Here is a 16,740-nt window from a genome sequence, read left to right as displayed (position 1 = left end):
TCAAGTATCACAATGTTTATTGATAGATACAAGTATATAAAATCAGGGCATGAACATGACTTGATAAATTAAGTAGACTTAATTTCAATACTATAATAAGAGGGACCAATTAAAATTCTCACCATTTGTTTCACACCCACAAAAACCACTTCAAGGGCATTAACGATCTCTCAAAACTGATCAGTTTTGTGCAAGTAAACCATGTTTCTTTTAAAAAGACTTGTGCACTTGCCCAGGCTCAAGGATATTAAAATCTAGCACATAAAGCCCATTACTAGAGGTAGAAATACAGGCAATATACTATTACGGCAACAACCATCAATTACAGTTAAGAATTTTTCTGTAACAACCAATGGATAATCAAATATTGCAACAACTCAAGTATTACTGAGCAAAGTGCATTTCTACAGTATTCAGTGTTGCTATTCAGTTTTCTAACTTAAAACAGCCTATGATAACTGGCAGCAAAGAAGGTCCTTGCAATAGACTGCCTCTGCTTGAGAACTTATGATGTAATTATTGCATGCTGCTAATATACTATCTAAACATTAAAGATACTCCTAAAATATTTGATGGTAGACTATGATTAAGACATTACACTACAAAAAAACCTTACGCAGAAGGAAATCCTACTGACGTGCTTCTGCTTTAAATATTGTGAAAACGTTACAGCGGAATGAATTTTCGCAGTGGTTAGGTCAAATGCAGTTACATCATAGCAACAGTATGTTTTGCACAATTTAAGGCTTTGGCTGGTTGTTTAGTCAGCTTCTTCCTCTGATTCTTCTTCTTCAGCAGTTTCTAGCCAGGTTAACCACTGATTCACCTAGAAATTAGATTTGTTATTTAACGAATAAGTTGTATTTTAAAACAAAAACTCAAAGCAGAAATTCTGATTCAGAATTTAACTAGCAATCTGCCCAAAAACAAAAATTCTAGACGGTACAACACACATTTTGTAATCGAAAACAGAGTTCAGAACATGCTTCAAACCTACTTTTTATATTTTAGCTTTAAATTATAAAAGGTTGTTATTTGCATTTCCAAGCTGTTTATGGCCAGTTAGCCCAAGTGGCTGAAGAATGACACTGCTCTAGTTACAGTTCAGCATCATTTTAGTAAAGGACAGACCTGAATGTTAGTAGTACTACAGGGTGGGTGGAGAGGTATTTCTAAAAAGCTTCTTTCTAGTTCCACCCCAGAATTACTGATCAGATTCTCTGAAGACAAACTAACTCTCAAGAAGCTAGTTTGTGAACTTTAATGGTGAAAATACTGCTTGGCCCTCTAGAATACCGGTATGAAAATCACCTGGGATGTGTACCACAGACCTAGTGAATCAAAATCTCTGGGAGCAGGCCTGAAACCTACATTTAAACTACTCTTCAGGTAATTACTGCACACTGTTGAGTTTTGGACCCCTACTGTATTCTGTTCTTCTCCTAGTGGTAGAATTCCACTCAAGATAGAAAATCAGAAACAATCTCTTACTGAAGTTTTTTTTTTTTTAAGAAGCTTAAATGCAACTTGCATACTAAGTTCGTGCAAGCAGCTTTACTCCTAAAAAAATGTTACCTCTAACATCTTATGCACCACTAGGATTGAAGCATGATTTCATTTCATAGCTTTACCTCACTTGGCTGCCGCTGACTACTTAACCACAGCTTGCATAGTGCAGGATGATGCATACAAATTTCTCTAAAAAAAGTAAAATTTACCTGGAACAAAGCCTTGCCTTTCCCTGGAAACTCTTGGGTTATATCTTCTTTCCAAGCCAAGAAAGCTTCTTCTTCAATAATTTCCATGTCATAAAAGTGAACAAAAAAGCGGAGTAACATGCCTAAAAAATAAAGTGTGATCAGATTACTTAGCATGCTGTTTAAGAACCCTGCCACACCCAGCACTCTTCTGTTACTGGTCCTCTCACCTTTTGGGAAGTTGCTGTTGTAGCAGTGCACCTGAAGAGCATACAGAGCACTGACTTGAAGATCAACATGATCATGAAGGAACTTCTGCATTACTGGCTTGAAAGAAAGCAGGAGTTGTTTCTCCTGCTCTAATTGTTCTTTGGAAGGAGCAGAGGAAGAATCTGTTTCATCACTGGGTGGGTTTACTTCACTAGAAATATACTGTAAGAAGCTGGACAGAAACAATAAAAGTAGTTAGTACCCAAGAGTGAGTTTTGCAGTTTAAAAAACAAACAAAAAACCAGTCCCCTTTGTAGTCTTTTTTCTAGTAAATAAAACAACTTTAACTCTACACTGTAAACAGAAAACCACAATTGTGTCATCTTACCTAGTCATTAAGATGTTCACAAATCCTTTATCTACATGAAGTTTGGGAGAGATGTTATCTTTAATCCATTTGTATATGGTTTGAGGGGATGGATCCAACTTTATTTGCTTTAACAGTTCCTTCTCTAGTTTGAGGAGTGGGAATAAGAAACTCAGTCCCTTTCCTTCCAAAATCTCCAACATGCGGTCCTTATTCTGATCAATTTCTGAAAGAGACAAAGTTATTCTGTGTCATCAGATGGTTCATTTTTACCCAGGTAGGCTATTCAGAGAAGAAGCTTTACAAATGAGTTCCCAAATATCCAAGATTCATGTAAGAGAAGGAAAACAAACGAACCCAACCCAGCAACTAAAACTCTAACATATGGATCAAATAAAAATGGTGAACAATAATGGACCTCTTCTTTTTATATAATCTATTTGCGATAATGTTAACCATTATTTGGACAGGCTAATAAGACGGTGTGTAAACTATGTAAATCTACTCAAGGTAATAAAAATTCTAAAGCAAAGAACCCCCACATTCTCTTACCTGGAAGCATTTTCTGCATATTGACTTTGCTTTGTTGAAAAAGTTCTGTCAACCATTCTCGATCTTGTAATTTAGCTAACTGCTGAAGGCAGAGTAAGAAGAGAGGAAAATGGGTGCCACTTTCCAGTGGTTGAGCTAGTTCTGAAATGCTCACCAGCTCTGAAATGATGGCACGAGCTGCAAACTGTGCTAAATAAGATTTCACCAAAGGGATGTCAACCTCCAGTTTGGGGCACTGGTCCAATACATTCAGGAAAGCCTTGTAAAAAATACAAAACACAGTTTATTAGTTTCCAAACCTGAATGACAGAAGTCCTTGTCACAAAATAAAGAAAAGTGTTCTACCTGCATGAAGTTGTCGCTTGTGGCTATCCCCTCCTGTTTGAGTAAACTGATCAAAGAACTTGCTTTTTCTTTATCTTCATCGCTTCTATCTAATGACAGGATGATTACTTTGCTTAACATCTCAGGAAGAAAGTGTTTAGGGGCCCTCATTTCTCTTACGCCACTGACAGCCTCATTTGCATTTCCACTATTGAGATACTCAGTCACAACAGTTTCCTGAAAAGAACACCACGCAATTATCTTTAGTGTTTTCCCTATCCCAAATGTACTTCACGGATTAGAAAATATTTATGGAGTTACATGAAACCTACAGTTAACTTAAGTAGTTCTTCCTTTGATGGAGGTGGCTTTTTGCTGGTCTTGGCAGGCTTTTCCTGTATAAGTGGTGGATTAGTTTTGAGACCAAGCTGAGGTGTCTAAAAAACAGCAACATAACAGCTATTAATGTTTAATAAAAGGAGCTTGGAGTAAAAAAAAAAAAAAAAAAAAAAAAAAAAAAAAAAAAAAAAAACCAGTAAATTAAATAAAACCTATCTCTAGTACTGGGAACAACAGAAACTGTTGTCATACTAGAGCCCATACCTGTCCCAGAGGAGGTGTCTGAGTGCGTGGTGGCTGTGCACTAGGAGGAATCATAGTTATCTGGGGCTGAAGCTTTGGCACTTGATTTTTATTCATTAGGAAAGACTGAGCAGGCCTCAGGCTAATCTGGAATTGAAAGCAAATCAAAACAGGTATCCAAGTTAACAGTGTGCAGTTGGCTAACATCAAGTGTAACATTCCAACACCCTAAAATTGATCCAATATATACAAATAAAATTATCATCATCTAGGGAAGAAATACAAGCTTCTCTAAGAACCAGGTGACTCCATGCCAGGTTTCATTTCTGGCAAGACGACAAAAGATCTGTTCCAAACAAGAATAAAGTACCATCATTAAGTCTCATATTTGTTAACAGAATTCTCCTAGAGTAACTAAAATATTCAAATAAAAACCAGCAGATTTGACTACAGTTTAGAAAATGTCTTGCTTTACTCTTAGTTCAGTCACCCTACTTACAAGGATACCACAGCAAAACCTTGAAAACCATTTCCCTTGCTCTAACCAAAGACTCTAAGAGACTTGCCCTCATATCTCATAATCTTCGCTCATAGGACGCTGGACATCCAAAGAAAGAAAAAGAAGTGCAGAAAAGAGAGAAATGAGGTAAAGAACTCCAGCTTAAGTCCTCTTAATAACGCGTCTTTTTATAATCATCGGGCAATAGGTTTCTAAATCAACAACTACAATATGTAAGTAACATAGGCAAATGTACCTCATCTGCATTAAGCTGTCCTTTCTTAGAAAACCGAGGTGGCATATCCTTCGACTGTCCTTGCAGCTGGGATAAGAGTCCCTGACTCTGGTTATGGTAGAGCTGGCTTAGCCCCTATTTCAGAAAGAGAGAAAGAAAGTCCAGATAAAAAAGAGTCCACAAATCATGTAAGTACCAGAGGGATGAGCCAAGCCATGAGAAAAGCTTAACCGAATTCGTCCTAAGAAAATAAAAGATCAAATAGGGAAGAATAAAAATCTAACCTGTCAAATAAAGTGATGTGATTTTACTAATACTTCACTAATCTTAAGGATAAGCATTTCACCCAGTTTGAAATTAACTACCACACATGTACATTTGGTTTAGAAACACACCAAACCAAAACCAAACCCAATGCTGTTGAGTCAATTTCAACACATAGCGACCCTACAGGACAGAGTAGAACTGCCCCATAGAGTTTCCAAAGAGTGCCTGGAGGATTTGAACTGCTGACCCTTTGGTTAGCAGCCGTAGCACTTAACCACTACGCCACCAGGGTTTCCTAGAAACACACACACACCCCTAAAATATCTGCATTTTAAAATCAAAACTAAAACCACCTATGTGTCCAGGGTTTAACACTTGTTGCCTAAACATTTCTAAATGTTTTCTTACCTGGCTTTTCATAAACTTGCCTCCCATCTCTCCAAACTGCGACTGTGTGGGAGGCATGATGTGTCCCCCATGGCCGTTGAAGAGTTGATTTGAACGATGACGCCCCATGGTGGGTGAAAATCTATCCTGGATAACTCCTGGACCAGTACCAATTCCGCTACCTTAAAACACATACACATACAACTCTTAAACTCTACTACCGTTAAAATGTTAAACTGATTTTATAGTTTAACCAAATGACTGTCTTGTTCAAAATCACCTGGCATTTGTCCAAACATATCAGCAAGTCCTCCAAGTGGGTCCCTATCCATTTTCATCCTGGGTGGCATAAACGGTCCCTCCAGAAAGAAGTCACTTCTCATCCCTTGAGCCATAGGAGCAGGAATAAACACTCCTAGATCCTTTGGAAATAAAGTGAATAAGCACTTTTGTCTCTGGACATCACTTAAAACTAAAACTCCTTATATTGGGAAAACCAAAGAAAAACTTCTAGAATGTCAGTATTGTATCATTTCGGTAAATATCTTCTTCCCAAACATGTTGCTGTTAGGTGCTGTTCAGTCAGTTCCAACTCAGAGCTACCCTATTTACAAAGTAACACTGCCTGATCCCTCGCCATTATCACAATCATTACCGTGCTTGATTGAGCCCATCACTGCAGCCACTATGTCAACCCATGCAAAACGTTAACCACCACCAGTAAGAGTTGTTGTCCTCAAACCTTTACGCAGAATTGTCAGTAGGATCCCCATGCTACCACTGTAACAATGCTTAAAAACCCACTGTGCAAAATAAAAAAATAAGTATCTTACTTTTACTGCATCTTGACGGATTTGATTGATCGTCTTTGGTCCATTGTCAAGAAAAGCCTTGCGAGGAACCCAATGGTGTTCTCGCAACTCTACCGTATCCTTTAATTTAAAAACAGTGTAAGTTTTACTCTAATATTCTTAAACAGGAAAGTTAGCTTAACAACATATTTAAAGAAACCAGCTTTACCTGCAGCAGGAAGCGAATCCTCGCTGGCAATTCCTTACTTAACATCAAGGAGCACATTCGGGCAAAGTACTGATCCATTAAGGACTGATAAAGGAAAAATACATTATTGGAAGAAATCACTAAAGCAAATACGTACTAGTTAAGGTTTTAAGGCTTCTTTCCGGATTATAATGAAGCTTAATGACTAAATACGACAATCCCCCATGTCACAAAAATACACTGTTTAAGGCATAAAATTAAGACAAAAAACTATACCATTTTCATGGAGCAAAATACACACCTTGGCTCGTTCATGATCTAATCTAGGTCCCACTGTCCTCATTATCTGACAGAGGCACTCCAAATCCTCTCCCATATCCTTGAGTTGGACTCTCTTCTTCTTTTCCAAAAGCTACCAAAAAAAATAAAAGTCACATGCTGACAGAAATCTTACAGATATCCTGATTTAGATGTAATTTCTTTTCCTTAATGTTCACATGATACACTCAACAGTCTCTAGAATATACTGCTCTACAACATTTAAGTAAGTGTTGCTCTAGGTGCCAGATTTACTGGCCATCTAAAATATTTAGTCAACCCAGATGGTTCAATGCAATTTTAATTGATTCGTTTCCTTAAATAATGATGTATCAGCGACTACCTAAATTCCCAGTCGTACTTACTGTTTTGATGCACTTATGAAGGATAGATTCATGAATAAGATCAAGCTTGCCAAGTTCTCCAATGAATTTGATGTTCCCCAACATCTTGATCTTAGCAATGGCTCTCTGTTCCTCCTCCTCGGGGAGGAGGGGATTTTCACGCTTATCATAGACTGAATAAGAAAAAAACAATGGATCAAGTCAACATTCAGAATTAAGCTGAAAATATACACAGATGTTATCGGCTGCCATTAAGTCAGTTCTGACTCATGGCAACCTTACGTATAACTGAAGGAAACACTGCCTGGTACTGCGCTATCTTCATGATCATTGGTATGTCAAAATCCACTATTGCAGCTATTATACCACCAAACCAAAAAAATAAACCCACCGCCGTAGAGCTGATTAGGACTCACAGCGATCCTATAGGACAGAGTACAACTGCCCCATAGGTTTTCAAGGGCTGTAAATCTTTACAGAAGCAGAATGCCACATCTTTCTCCCTCAGAGCAGCTGGTGGGCTGGAACTGCCTATCTTTACAGTTAGCAGCTGAGTGCTTTAACCACTGCATCACCTTAGTATCAAATATCAATTCTTACCATCAACATTTCTGGTTCTGTTTTCAAATTCATCTTGTAATTTTGAAATTAGGAGGCGTCTGAATGTCTGCCAGAAACACAAAAGACATTTGGGAGTTTTCTTAATAAAATCTTTAAAAGCAACTTAAAAAATAAGCAAATCCACTCTTACTTACTGTGCTTTGCTTCTGTCCTGTTTGACCCTCTGCTGCTGGGCCATCAAAGTTTGGTGCATCTTCTGCCAATCGCAGACATAGCTGAGCATACAATGAGCTATACTTTGGCTCTTCTAAGGCTTTGTCCACAATCTACAGAAAATATTATTTTAAAAAATACTAAATGTGAAATCTTTCTGAAAACCCCTCTTCTACAACTTCTCTATGCCTCAACTGTAATTTGGGAACGAGAACACCGCTCTCCTAAGGTTTACAGTATGAATTAGATAATACTTGCAAAACGCTTAGCAGTTGGCAAAGAGTAAAAGCACCTAAAGGTTGGCTATTACAATACATAAAAAATATTCAATTACAAAGATCTCATACTAGCCACACCCCCCACCTGAAAATATCTTGGATATCAAAACCATAAACAGGCTCTGGAGTCTTGGATCAAGTATCATATAATTTATTTCCAAGACCAAGATGTTTTCCACAGGAGGAGGAGGGAAAAAATTGATGGCCTGCTGACAGTCTAACTCTTCGAGCATAATACAAACAAAATCCACCTCTAAAATTAAAACATTAAGTTAATGATTCTATTTTTATCAGCATCAGTATTCAAATACATGTACCTAGCTACACCTCAGGGTTTTCAGTGTTTAAAATAATAATAATAAAAAAAGACCTAAATCCCAAAACTTGAGCTTGTTAAATATTTGCACTAACACTTAACTTACCAGCAGTATGACCCCTTTAAGGATGAGTTTAGACTCTACACCCACATTGAGGAGCTCAAGGCATAGCTTGTCGAACTTTTCAGGAGTAAGCTTATTTAGTATGCTGGGAAAAAAGAAACATTTTAAGCGTTACCCAATACACAAAAATTATTTTGAGTTGAAAAATAGCTTTTACATTTTGATGATTTTTCTTTTATCACCTCCTTTTAACATCACATTCTTTCTTATCCACCTAGCCAGAGGGATGTTGAAACAAACTTTAGTCAGATTATGCATGTATACCAGACTGGGAGATCTCCAGCTAGTCAACAAAAACCTTTCTCACTTTCTCCAAGTCCAGGGCACAAAGGGCTCCTTATCCTTATCATCAAGGCTAAACCAGAACAAAACACCATTAGATGACCTGCTTCACTAGATAACACACCACGCAAGGAAAATGCCAGCACAATAGGTTTGTGGGTTTTAGCCCAATGGCTGAAAGCAAGTGTAGGCCCCAAAACACTGCTTTTCAATTTAAGATAATTCTTAAAAAGCTATCAACATTGCCTTCTGAAACCCTGTTCTTTAAATCCCAGTAGCACTGCCTACATGAGAGAAGTACAATTAATCCAGTCTTCTTTCTTCTCTCCTTTGGTTAAAGGACAAGGCAGACCTATGTGAACTTACCCTCTTACTTTCCTGAAGATTGCATCATGTCGTTCTTTTTCGTTTGCGGAGTTGTTTGCTGCGGAGTTGTCATCTCGTCTAGTGCTTCGTGCAGGAATCCATTTCTGAGCGTTTTGCCCTGGGGTTTTCCCCAGGAACTCGCTAATTAATGAAATTAAAGAGATTTATAATTAAGAAAACTAAAGACATGGCATCCAGTCACATGCCAAGTAACACACTGTAAGAAACTCTTCTAAATAGAAAAAACACAGTTAAGGTGCTAACTTCCCTCACAACTAAGCAACTCTGGAGATCAGCAGTTCTTAAACCATGATGTGCATCAGAATCACCTGGAGGCACCTGTTGCCACTGAGTTGATTCTGACTCATAGTGATCCTACAGGACAGAGTAGAAGTGCCCCACAGGGTTTCCAAGGAGTGGCTGCTGGATTCAAACTGTCGACCTTTTGGTTAGCAGCCATAGCTCTTAACCACTGCACCACTAAGGCTCTGAATCACCTGAAGGGCTTGTTAAAACTTTTAACCTCCAGAGTTTCCAATTTAGTAGATCTGGGGTGGGGCTTAAGAATTTGCTTTGTTAAAATTCCCAGGAAATGCTAATGATGCTGATTTTTCAGGAGCCACACCTTGAGAATCAACACTTCTAGATGATTCCGTAGAACTATGACCATGTTCCATGCACACCAATTTACCAATACCGATTAGTACGGATAAAAACCTATTGACTTCAAAAATAACATCAGTGAAAACAAAGGAGTAAGATAAAAAGTAACAGCTTGTGGGCCTGAACTGACATTAGATGATTGGAACAATCAAGAGCTGATATTCTAAACTTCTGATATCTAACAGAAACCCTGACCCATAACATTATCTATACTGTTATGCACTAGAAAAGACTTTCACTGTAAATGCACTATTAAAAAAATTCATTCGTTTTTTACACATTTATGATACCTGTTGCCAGCAGTCTTGGGATAGTGCTGAGGTGCACCCCTACTTCCTCCTCCGTCCGAAGAAGCACTATTAAAAAAAAAAAAATTTTTTTTCCTTTTTTTTTTTTTTTACTACACCCCAATTAAGCCTCACTCAAAATGGAAAGAAGGTTCAATTACTTTGTACTTCAGAAATTACACCACAAAGACTAAATTTGGGACTAATGGAAAGTCAACTGATTTTATTACATTTATTCTTCAGCTTATTAAAAGACGGCCAGCAAAAATTTAAGGACCTCTTTTAACGTATGTAACACATTATTAATTAAATTTGCACCACATTAAGTCAGAATTATTTGGTGTAGTGACTCCTGGTTTAGACTGGTCTTTTCAAAACGATCCTCAAAAATAAACCCACATGTACCTGAAACGAGAAGCACCCCCTTCTGCAATCGCACTCTCCACTTTGGCGGCTTGACAACGAAGAATCTTCAAAAGAATAATATTAATGGATGGGGAGGGGAGGGGAAGGGCCAAATGAAAAACCTAGAATGAAAAAGAGCACGAAAGTTAGACACTACTAACACACACATCTATAAGCTTTCATTCCATTATAATTTCACATATTGGCACTGCAGTTGGTTCAACTTTTTCCCCACTGCATTGCAGATCTCACAAGACTAAAACAGAAGGCACTCAAAGCACAAAAGGACAATAAAATCTCATTTTGCTTAGCCACCTGGAAATTTCCTTTTTTTCCAGGATGCAAAGGACAGCCTTCATAGAAATAAACTTAGTAACACCACCCCCAAAACGGCTTTTTAGAAAAACCATAGTCTACCTCCTCTAAAACCCAGCATTAACATCAATAATAGCAGTCTAATTCTATCAACACGGGCACGTTATCTGGAAAATGTAATTGTTAACACCTCAAAGACCAGCCCAATAGACTGGATAAAAAATAACTAAAGATTGCTTGGCAGTTTTCTTCACTGTTCACTCTTTCAAGCCCTTCCCACAAAGCACATCTGGAAAGACGTGAGAGAAGGGACCTGGATGAACACTGCCTGGCATTAGCCAGGCGGAAGACCAGGGCCACAACATGGCAGCAGGAACCTCCGCCCCATTTTTCCCTTCCTGGAAACAAAAGAGCAGTGGATCCCTCCCACCCGGGATTGACTTAGGGAAGTGCTTCCGACAGTCTCCTCGCGAAGCCGCAGGTCCCTCTGCCGTAAGAGCGCTCCTGTCGCCGGCGGGGAGGAGCGGAGGCCGCCCCCGCCGGCCCAGCACCGGCTCTTTGTTCTCGGGGCAGGAAGGCGGCCTCCTTCCCACCCGCCGCCTGCAAGCGGGCCCCCTCCCACCCCATAAATCCCCTCGGGACTGACACCCGCCTCTCCCTTACCTTCTCAGCTGACAAAAGAACAGAAACCCCTATTTTCTCCCCCATCCCATCCCAGTGGGGCCCGCCGGGAAGGCCCTCCTTCCGAACGCCAAAGAGCAGCCCGGCCACTTCCCAGCCGGCACCAACCCCGTGTTATATACCTCCTCCCGCCGGGAGGCCGGGGTCCAGACTCCTGCACCTCGGCTGGTCCCGCGCCAACGGCCAGGCCCTCACCGCCGGCCAAGCTACGCTGTCCCGTGCCCTCCTCGCCTCGACGCGCGCGGGCCCGCCGCCCTCACTCCTCGTTCTATCACACCCGCGCTTCAGTCTGCCTCGGCCCTACAGGACGAGGCCGGGCAAGGCTGCTGTTTTCCTTCTACTCCATCAACAAAGAAACTGGAGAACAAAAGCGAAAAATTTCTAGGTGCCAGAAGCGCGTAAGAACCGCTAAAGAGGGTCGCCCCGCCCGGCTCCGCCTGCGGGCGCCATTTTGTACCACTCAAGAACAACCAGCCAGGGAACGGCGGCCATTTTAGAGCGCTCCACTCAGCGGCAGCGGCGTCTCCACTCACCTTCACCGAGAACTCAGCAGCTGCCACTGCAGCTGCCTCCTCAGGATCCGGTCGTCGGGGACGGGGAAGGGAAAGGGAAGGGGGACAGAAAACAAAAAAGGGGAAGGGAAGGGGGAGGAAGGAGTCGGAGACGGCTTGAAACTCTCAGTTCAGAGGGGTCCCTGCTGCAGCCACCACCCGGCACCCGCTGCCACCTCCATAGAGCTCCGACTCGCTGCTGGCGCTGAGGCGTGTCTGGAGCCGAACTATCACTCTGGGGCAGCCGAACCCACCAGAGCCGTCCCGAATGGCTCTTTCACTACCCAATCAGCAGCCTGGATGATGTCCGCCACCAATCCGCGCAAGGCGGCGGGGAGGAGCCAAGAGGCTAAGCTCGGTTGAGGTGCAGCCCCGCCGCAGTGCGCAAAGCCGTATTCGCGAAGGCTCTGAGGCCAAGGCGGTGGCGTAAGGGAAACTCAACGCTGTGGAGGTGTGGGTGACTTGCGTAAAGTCGGAGAGCCTTTTGGAGTGAGTCTGCGTTGGTGTGGCTGTCTCATCTTCCTCCAGTCTCTTTGTTCCCGGAATCCGTATCCCATGCTCGAGTTATACAACATCCTTTCCCCTCTATCTCTCTTTCTCACCGGGAATATGGGAAGAAAATTCGCCCTTCTACCCCACCCGATTCCTGTCGATGGCGTGTAAGAGCACTGATTTTCTGGTGTCCCGAGGACCCGTGATTTTCCCTCGCTGGCCTGGCTTCCCGAAGTCGGGCTTGTAGGTGTGAGACCTGACGCCCCTCAGGCGCAGAGCCGGGAATCAGTACCCGGCTCCAGCCCCTAGGCTTTGGCATCCTTCGGGTGGAGGGTGTCTGGAAGGCAAGACAGTGTACCCAAATGCGTGAAGGAAGCTTTACTCAGCTCCCTACTTAGCCACTTTTTGCAGAGTGAATGAGAAAGTGATGAAAGGAAGGGGTTTATTGTCTGTCTTTGTGTGCACAAGAAGCAGCTTTCCCCCAAAGGAGTGTCCGGTCTTCGGTCACGGAGGAACACCCAGAATATGCCAGACTTCTCCCGAAGTGTTTGCGGAGCCCGGGCGATTGGGGAACTTTAATTTGCTGGCTCCTGTTTTTGTTTTTTAGCACGTTAAAGACTATCAGCTGTGTGTTTCATTTTTTGTAAGGTCTACCATAGAATTAGGATTAGGCTTTTCAAAACTGTCAGGTCGAGATACACTTCCCAGACAATATTTTAAAGGATGGGTACCGTAAAATGAAGTCCTGTCTTTTTCGATATTTTAGCTATACAAAAATGGAGCTATGTTCCCGATATGCTTTGAGAAACAACAAAAATTTCCCCATCTTCATTTTGTACACTTCTTGATACAATGTATACTCAAAAGCAAGTGTGTGTGTGTGTGTGTTTTAACATGCATGACTTTTAAAGAAAGTGTACAATAAAAAAAAAAAAAAGGATTTTCATAGACCCAAACTTTGGTTTGACGTGTCAAAATAGCTTTTGGTGTTGAAAATGCTAGTGCTAGGTCTTAATATAATTTTCAGGAGAGTTGCACAGAATTTTTCCCGAAGTTTAAATGTGGTGTGGCATTAATGTTTCTAAGCCAATTCTAGCAATTGCATCTTCACCATTTATAATAGGTGATTCCCCCCCAATTATATTACAATTACTGCTATTTTAATACATTTCACTTTAACAACTGGAAAAGATATTATTACTCTGGGAGTAAGTTACATGTTTTAAAAAAACGTAACTATTATTTTAGGAAAAGTGGAAATTTTGTTTCAAATACAAAAGATTTCACTGTATAATTGTAGGACCCTTCTGGCTTCAAAATAACACCAGAATAATATTTCTTTATAATTTCTGTATGACTTTATCATTTATAAAAATGTTTTTTATATACCTTTATTATTGTTTTTTTTTTTACATAACTAGTTGATTCTTCATGACTGATCATGAATATGGTACAGTCTAGACTGCAAAGAGAATATTAACCTAATCCTAGAATCTGGATGGTCTTTAAGGAATTTGAAACTCAATAATAAAAAATAAAAGGCATTATTTAATCTTTTATTTAATATTTGCTAATCGTGAATTCATCTTTGGGCTTTGCAAATTTGAGTGTATGTGAGAAACAGCTGGGAGTGAGTAGAAAAGTAAAAATGTGGATAAGATGCAACTTTCAATTACCTTTCAGTCAGCGAGGGAGGTGGACATTCAAAACTTCAAAATGTTTCTATCACATGGATATATGATAATTCAAGTTATTGTGTGGAATTTAGCTTTAGTTCAAAAAATTGAATTTTAAACACACCCACTTCAAACTGCTAGTTTTAAACTTCCATTTTATGCCAGTTTTCTCTAAGATTGAAAAACTCTTAGTGTCCTGATTGGCTTGTTAAGTCATGTATTTCTCATTATTTTAACTAATAAGCATGTCAAATGCTGATTATTATTCTAGCCCATACTACTCTCGGATTTCCAGTTCAGGTCTCTCACTTGAACTTCAGTCCTGAATTTCTGACAGTTTGTTGACCAGAGGTATAAGCTTATAGCCATATTTAGTTGGGGCCACACAGTATTTTTAAGCATTTGAATTAGCTGACGCTGAAATATTACGTTTTACATACAAATTCAAATTTCCATATTTTCATGAAAAATCATAAATCTGGGAATATCGGCCTTGAAATTCCCACAGGGCAACATTCAAGTACAGCTGAGGACTGCCTCCTTTAGATGTTTTCTTTTCATTTTACCACAATTAAATCAGACAACCTTGATTTACTCATTTATGTTCCTGTCTGACCTCTGTAGCCATTTTGCTTTTTTAAGTCATCTCTTCAACAGATTCAGTACGTAACATCATATTCCTAGTCTAAGAAAAAGGAACCAGAACACTAGTGTTCAAATATCTTCCCTACCAATTAACCCTGTAACTTTGGGCAAGTTAATCGCTCTCTCTTCTTCAGTTTCAGAATTTGTAAAATGAGAATAACAGTATTTATAGAGTTGTAAAGATTAAGTGCGACAATTCATGTAAAGCACATGACAAAGAGCTTGACATAGTCATTATAAGTATTTGTTGTTGTTAGTTGCCATCCAGTCGGCCCCCAACTCATGGCAACCCCACACACACCCAGGCACAATGGAACGAAACACTGCAGGAGTCCTGTACCATCCCCATGCCTGGTTGTGGGTTGGACTGTTGTGATCCATGGGGTTTTCACTGGCTGATTTCCTGAAGGCCTTTATTTGTAATCTGTTTTAGTCTAGAAGCTCTATTAAAACCTGTTCAGCATCATAGCAACACCCAAGCCTCCACTGACAGATGGGTGGTGGCTGCACATGATGTGCACTGGCTGGACTCGAACCTGGTCTCCCATGTGGAGGATGAGAATTCTACCGCTGACACACACACACACAAAATCCATTACCATGAAGTTGATTCCAATTCATGGTGACTGCATGCATTACAGAGTAGAACTGTTCCACAGGGTTTTCTTGGTTGTTATCTTTACGGAAGACCAGGGCATTGGGTGGGTTCAAACTGCCAACCTTTATGTTAGTCGTCAAGTGCAAACCCTTTGTGCCAGCAGGGACCTCACCGAACCACCAATGCCCCCATAATATTAGCTACTCTGTTACCAGCTGTTTCACAACTACTTTAGTTTTCTTAAGGATCCCACTATTCTTCTGTGCTAGAAACTTGACTCTGCATTTTTCCTTTCCTTTTAATCATATTTAATATTCACTTTGAGTTCTGGTATTACCAGTTGCCATTGAGTCAGTTTTGACTCAGGGCCACCCTACATATGTCAGAGTAGAAGAGTGATCCATAGGGTTTTCAGTGGCTGATATTCTGGATGTAGATTGCCAGGCCTTTCTTTCAAGGTACCTTTGGGTAGACTTCTGTTAGCAGCTGAGTGCATTAACTATTGGCACCACCCAGGGACTCCAGTACTGGTTTTACCTCCCTTTAAATGTTTCTTGCGTTCATCCTCTTCCATCTAATTTCACTACATGCATGCTAATCCAGGCCCCAGTTAATTTTCATCCTGAATTACTGAAAAATTCTAGTTGATCTTCTACAGCTGTTCCCCTCTACTTCTGTATACTCATGTTAGTCTCACGTAAAACACTTTTTTCAACATACCGTCACCTTGCTTAAGAATTTTAGTGCTTCACTATTTTCTACATCAGTTGGTCTCAACAGTGACTGCACATTAGAATCACTTGAAGACCTTTTAAAAATCTTACTGTCCAGCCTGCATCCAAGACCAGATAAATGTTAATCTCTGAGAATGGGATCCAAGTATCAATATATTTTAAAGCTCTCCAGATGTTTCCAATGTGCAGCCAAGGTTGAGAACTACTGTAGCAGGTCAGAGAATTATAGCATTTACAGTTGAAGAAAATCCTAAGAAAAGGAAACTAGATTCTAGAAAAAGGACTTTCCCTAAGTAGGGAAATAGACATTAAAACCCAGGGATCCCAGTTCATATGCTTTTGCCTGGCTTCCAAGCCCTTCATATCCTGGTCCTACCCTACCTCTTCTGTTTACCTCATTTTTCACCACACCCAGAGAGCCAATCTTCTCTCATGGAGCCAGTTAGGCTGGTATTGCTGCCCCTAAAATTCACTCCCACTTTTGCTCCATTGCTTGCATTTTTTTAAAAAAAAAAAAAGGTAGAGATTTTAAATATTATGTGATTTTTAAAAATTAATTTTGTTGTTGGTATACTGCTTGCAGTTTTGAAGACATTATTTATACCCTCTACAGATTCATCCCTGAAACACAGATATAAGTTATCAGTGCCCTGTTAAAAGTCCCCTGCCTAACAGAATAACATCCCACCTCCTTAGTTAGCATAAAGGTCCTTTGTAATCTGATTGCGGACTATTTCCCCATTCCTCTGTCTAGGCACATCCCTCTTCCATT

At 40.4% G+C, this 16,740-nt stretch overlaps 1 protein-coding gene and 1 non-coding gene across 2 annotated transcripts; both read right to left on the bottom strand.

The window, feature by feature from the left end:
* EIF4G2 (eukaryotic translation initiation factor 4 gamma 2) lies at positions 1-12,634 on the bottom strand. Its single transcript, XM_064289453.1, has 24 exons — positions 12,458-12,634; positions 12,078-12,230; positions 11,806-11,946; positions 10,277-10,398; positions 9,875-9,940; positions 8,922-9,062; positions 8,256-8,358; positions 7,537-7,668; positions 7,382-7,448; positions 6,803-6,954; positions 6,421-6,531; positions 6,141-6,224; positions 5,954-6,052; positions 5,401-5,542; positions 5,142-5,302; positions 4,488-4,601; positions 3,754-3,879; positions 3,483-3,587; positions 3,172-3,387; positions 2,827-3,085; positions 2,296-2,500; positions 1,928-2,139; positions 1,719-1,840; positions 1-826 (listed from the first exon to the last, which is right to left on the bottom strand). The coding sequence occupies exons 1-24, from the start codon at positions 12,632-12,634 to the stop codon at positions 761-763; spliced, it is 3,276 nt and encodes a 1,091-aa protein (XP_064145523.1). The 3' UTR covers positions 1-760.
* On the bottom strand, positions 4,295-4,436 carry LOC111751261 (small nucleolar RNA SNORD97). Its single transcript, XR_002786351.1, has one exon. It is a non-coding gene; the product is annotated as a small nucleolar RNA SNORD97 (small nucleolar RNA).
* Positions 12,635-16,740: the final 4,106 nt, after the last annotated feature.

This window comes from Loxodonta africana, chromosome 7, assembly GCF_030014295.1.
Source record: "Loxodonta africana isolate mLoxAfr1 chromosome 7, mLoxAfr1.hap2, whole genome shotgun sequence".
Taxonomy (NCBI): domain Eukaryota; kingdom Metazoa; phylum Chordata; class Mammalia; order Proboscidea; family Elephantidae; genus Loxodonta; species Loxodonta africana.
This window is presented reverse-complemented; position numbering and strand designations above follow the sequence as displayed.

Coding starts and splice junctions, on each gene's coding strand:
- EIF4G2 (XM_064289453.1), bottom strand. CDS start 12,634: ATGCCAAAGCCTAGGGGCTGGAGCCGGGTACTGATTCCCGGCTCTGCG. Junction 10,399..11,805: donor CTGCTGAGTTCTCGGTGAAG/GTGAGTGGAGAC, acceptor TTTTCATTCTAG/GTTTTTCATTTGGCCCTTCC. Junction 3,388..3,482: donor AAGAACTACTTAAGTTAACT/GTAGGTTTCATG, acceptor TGTTCTTTTCAG/GAAACTGTTGTGACTGAGTA.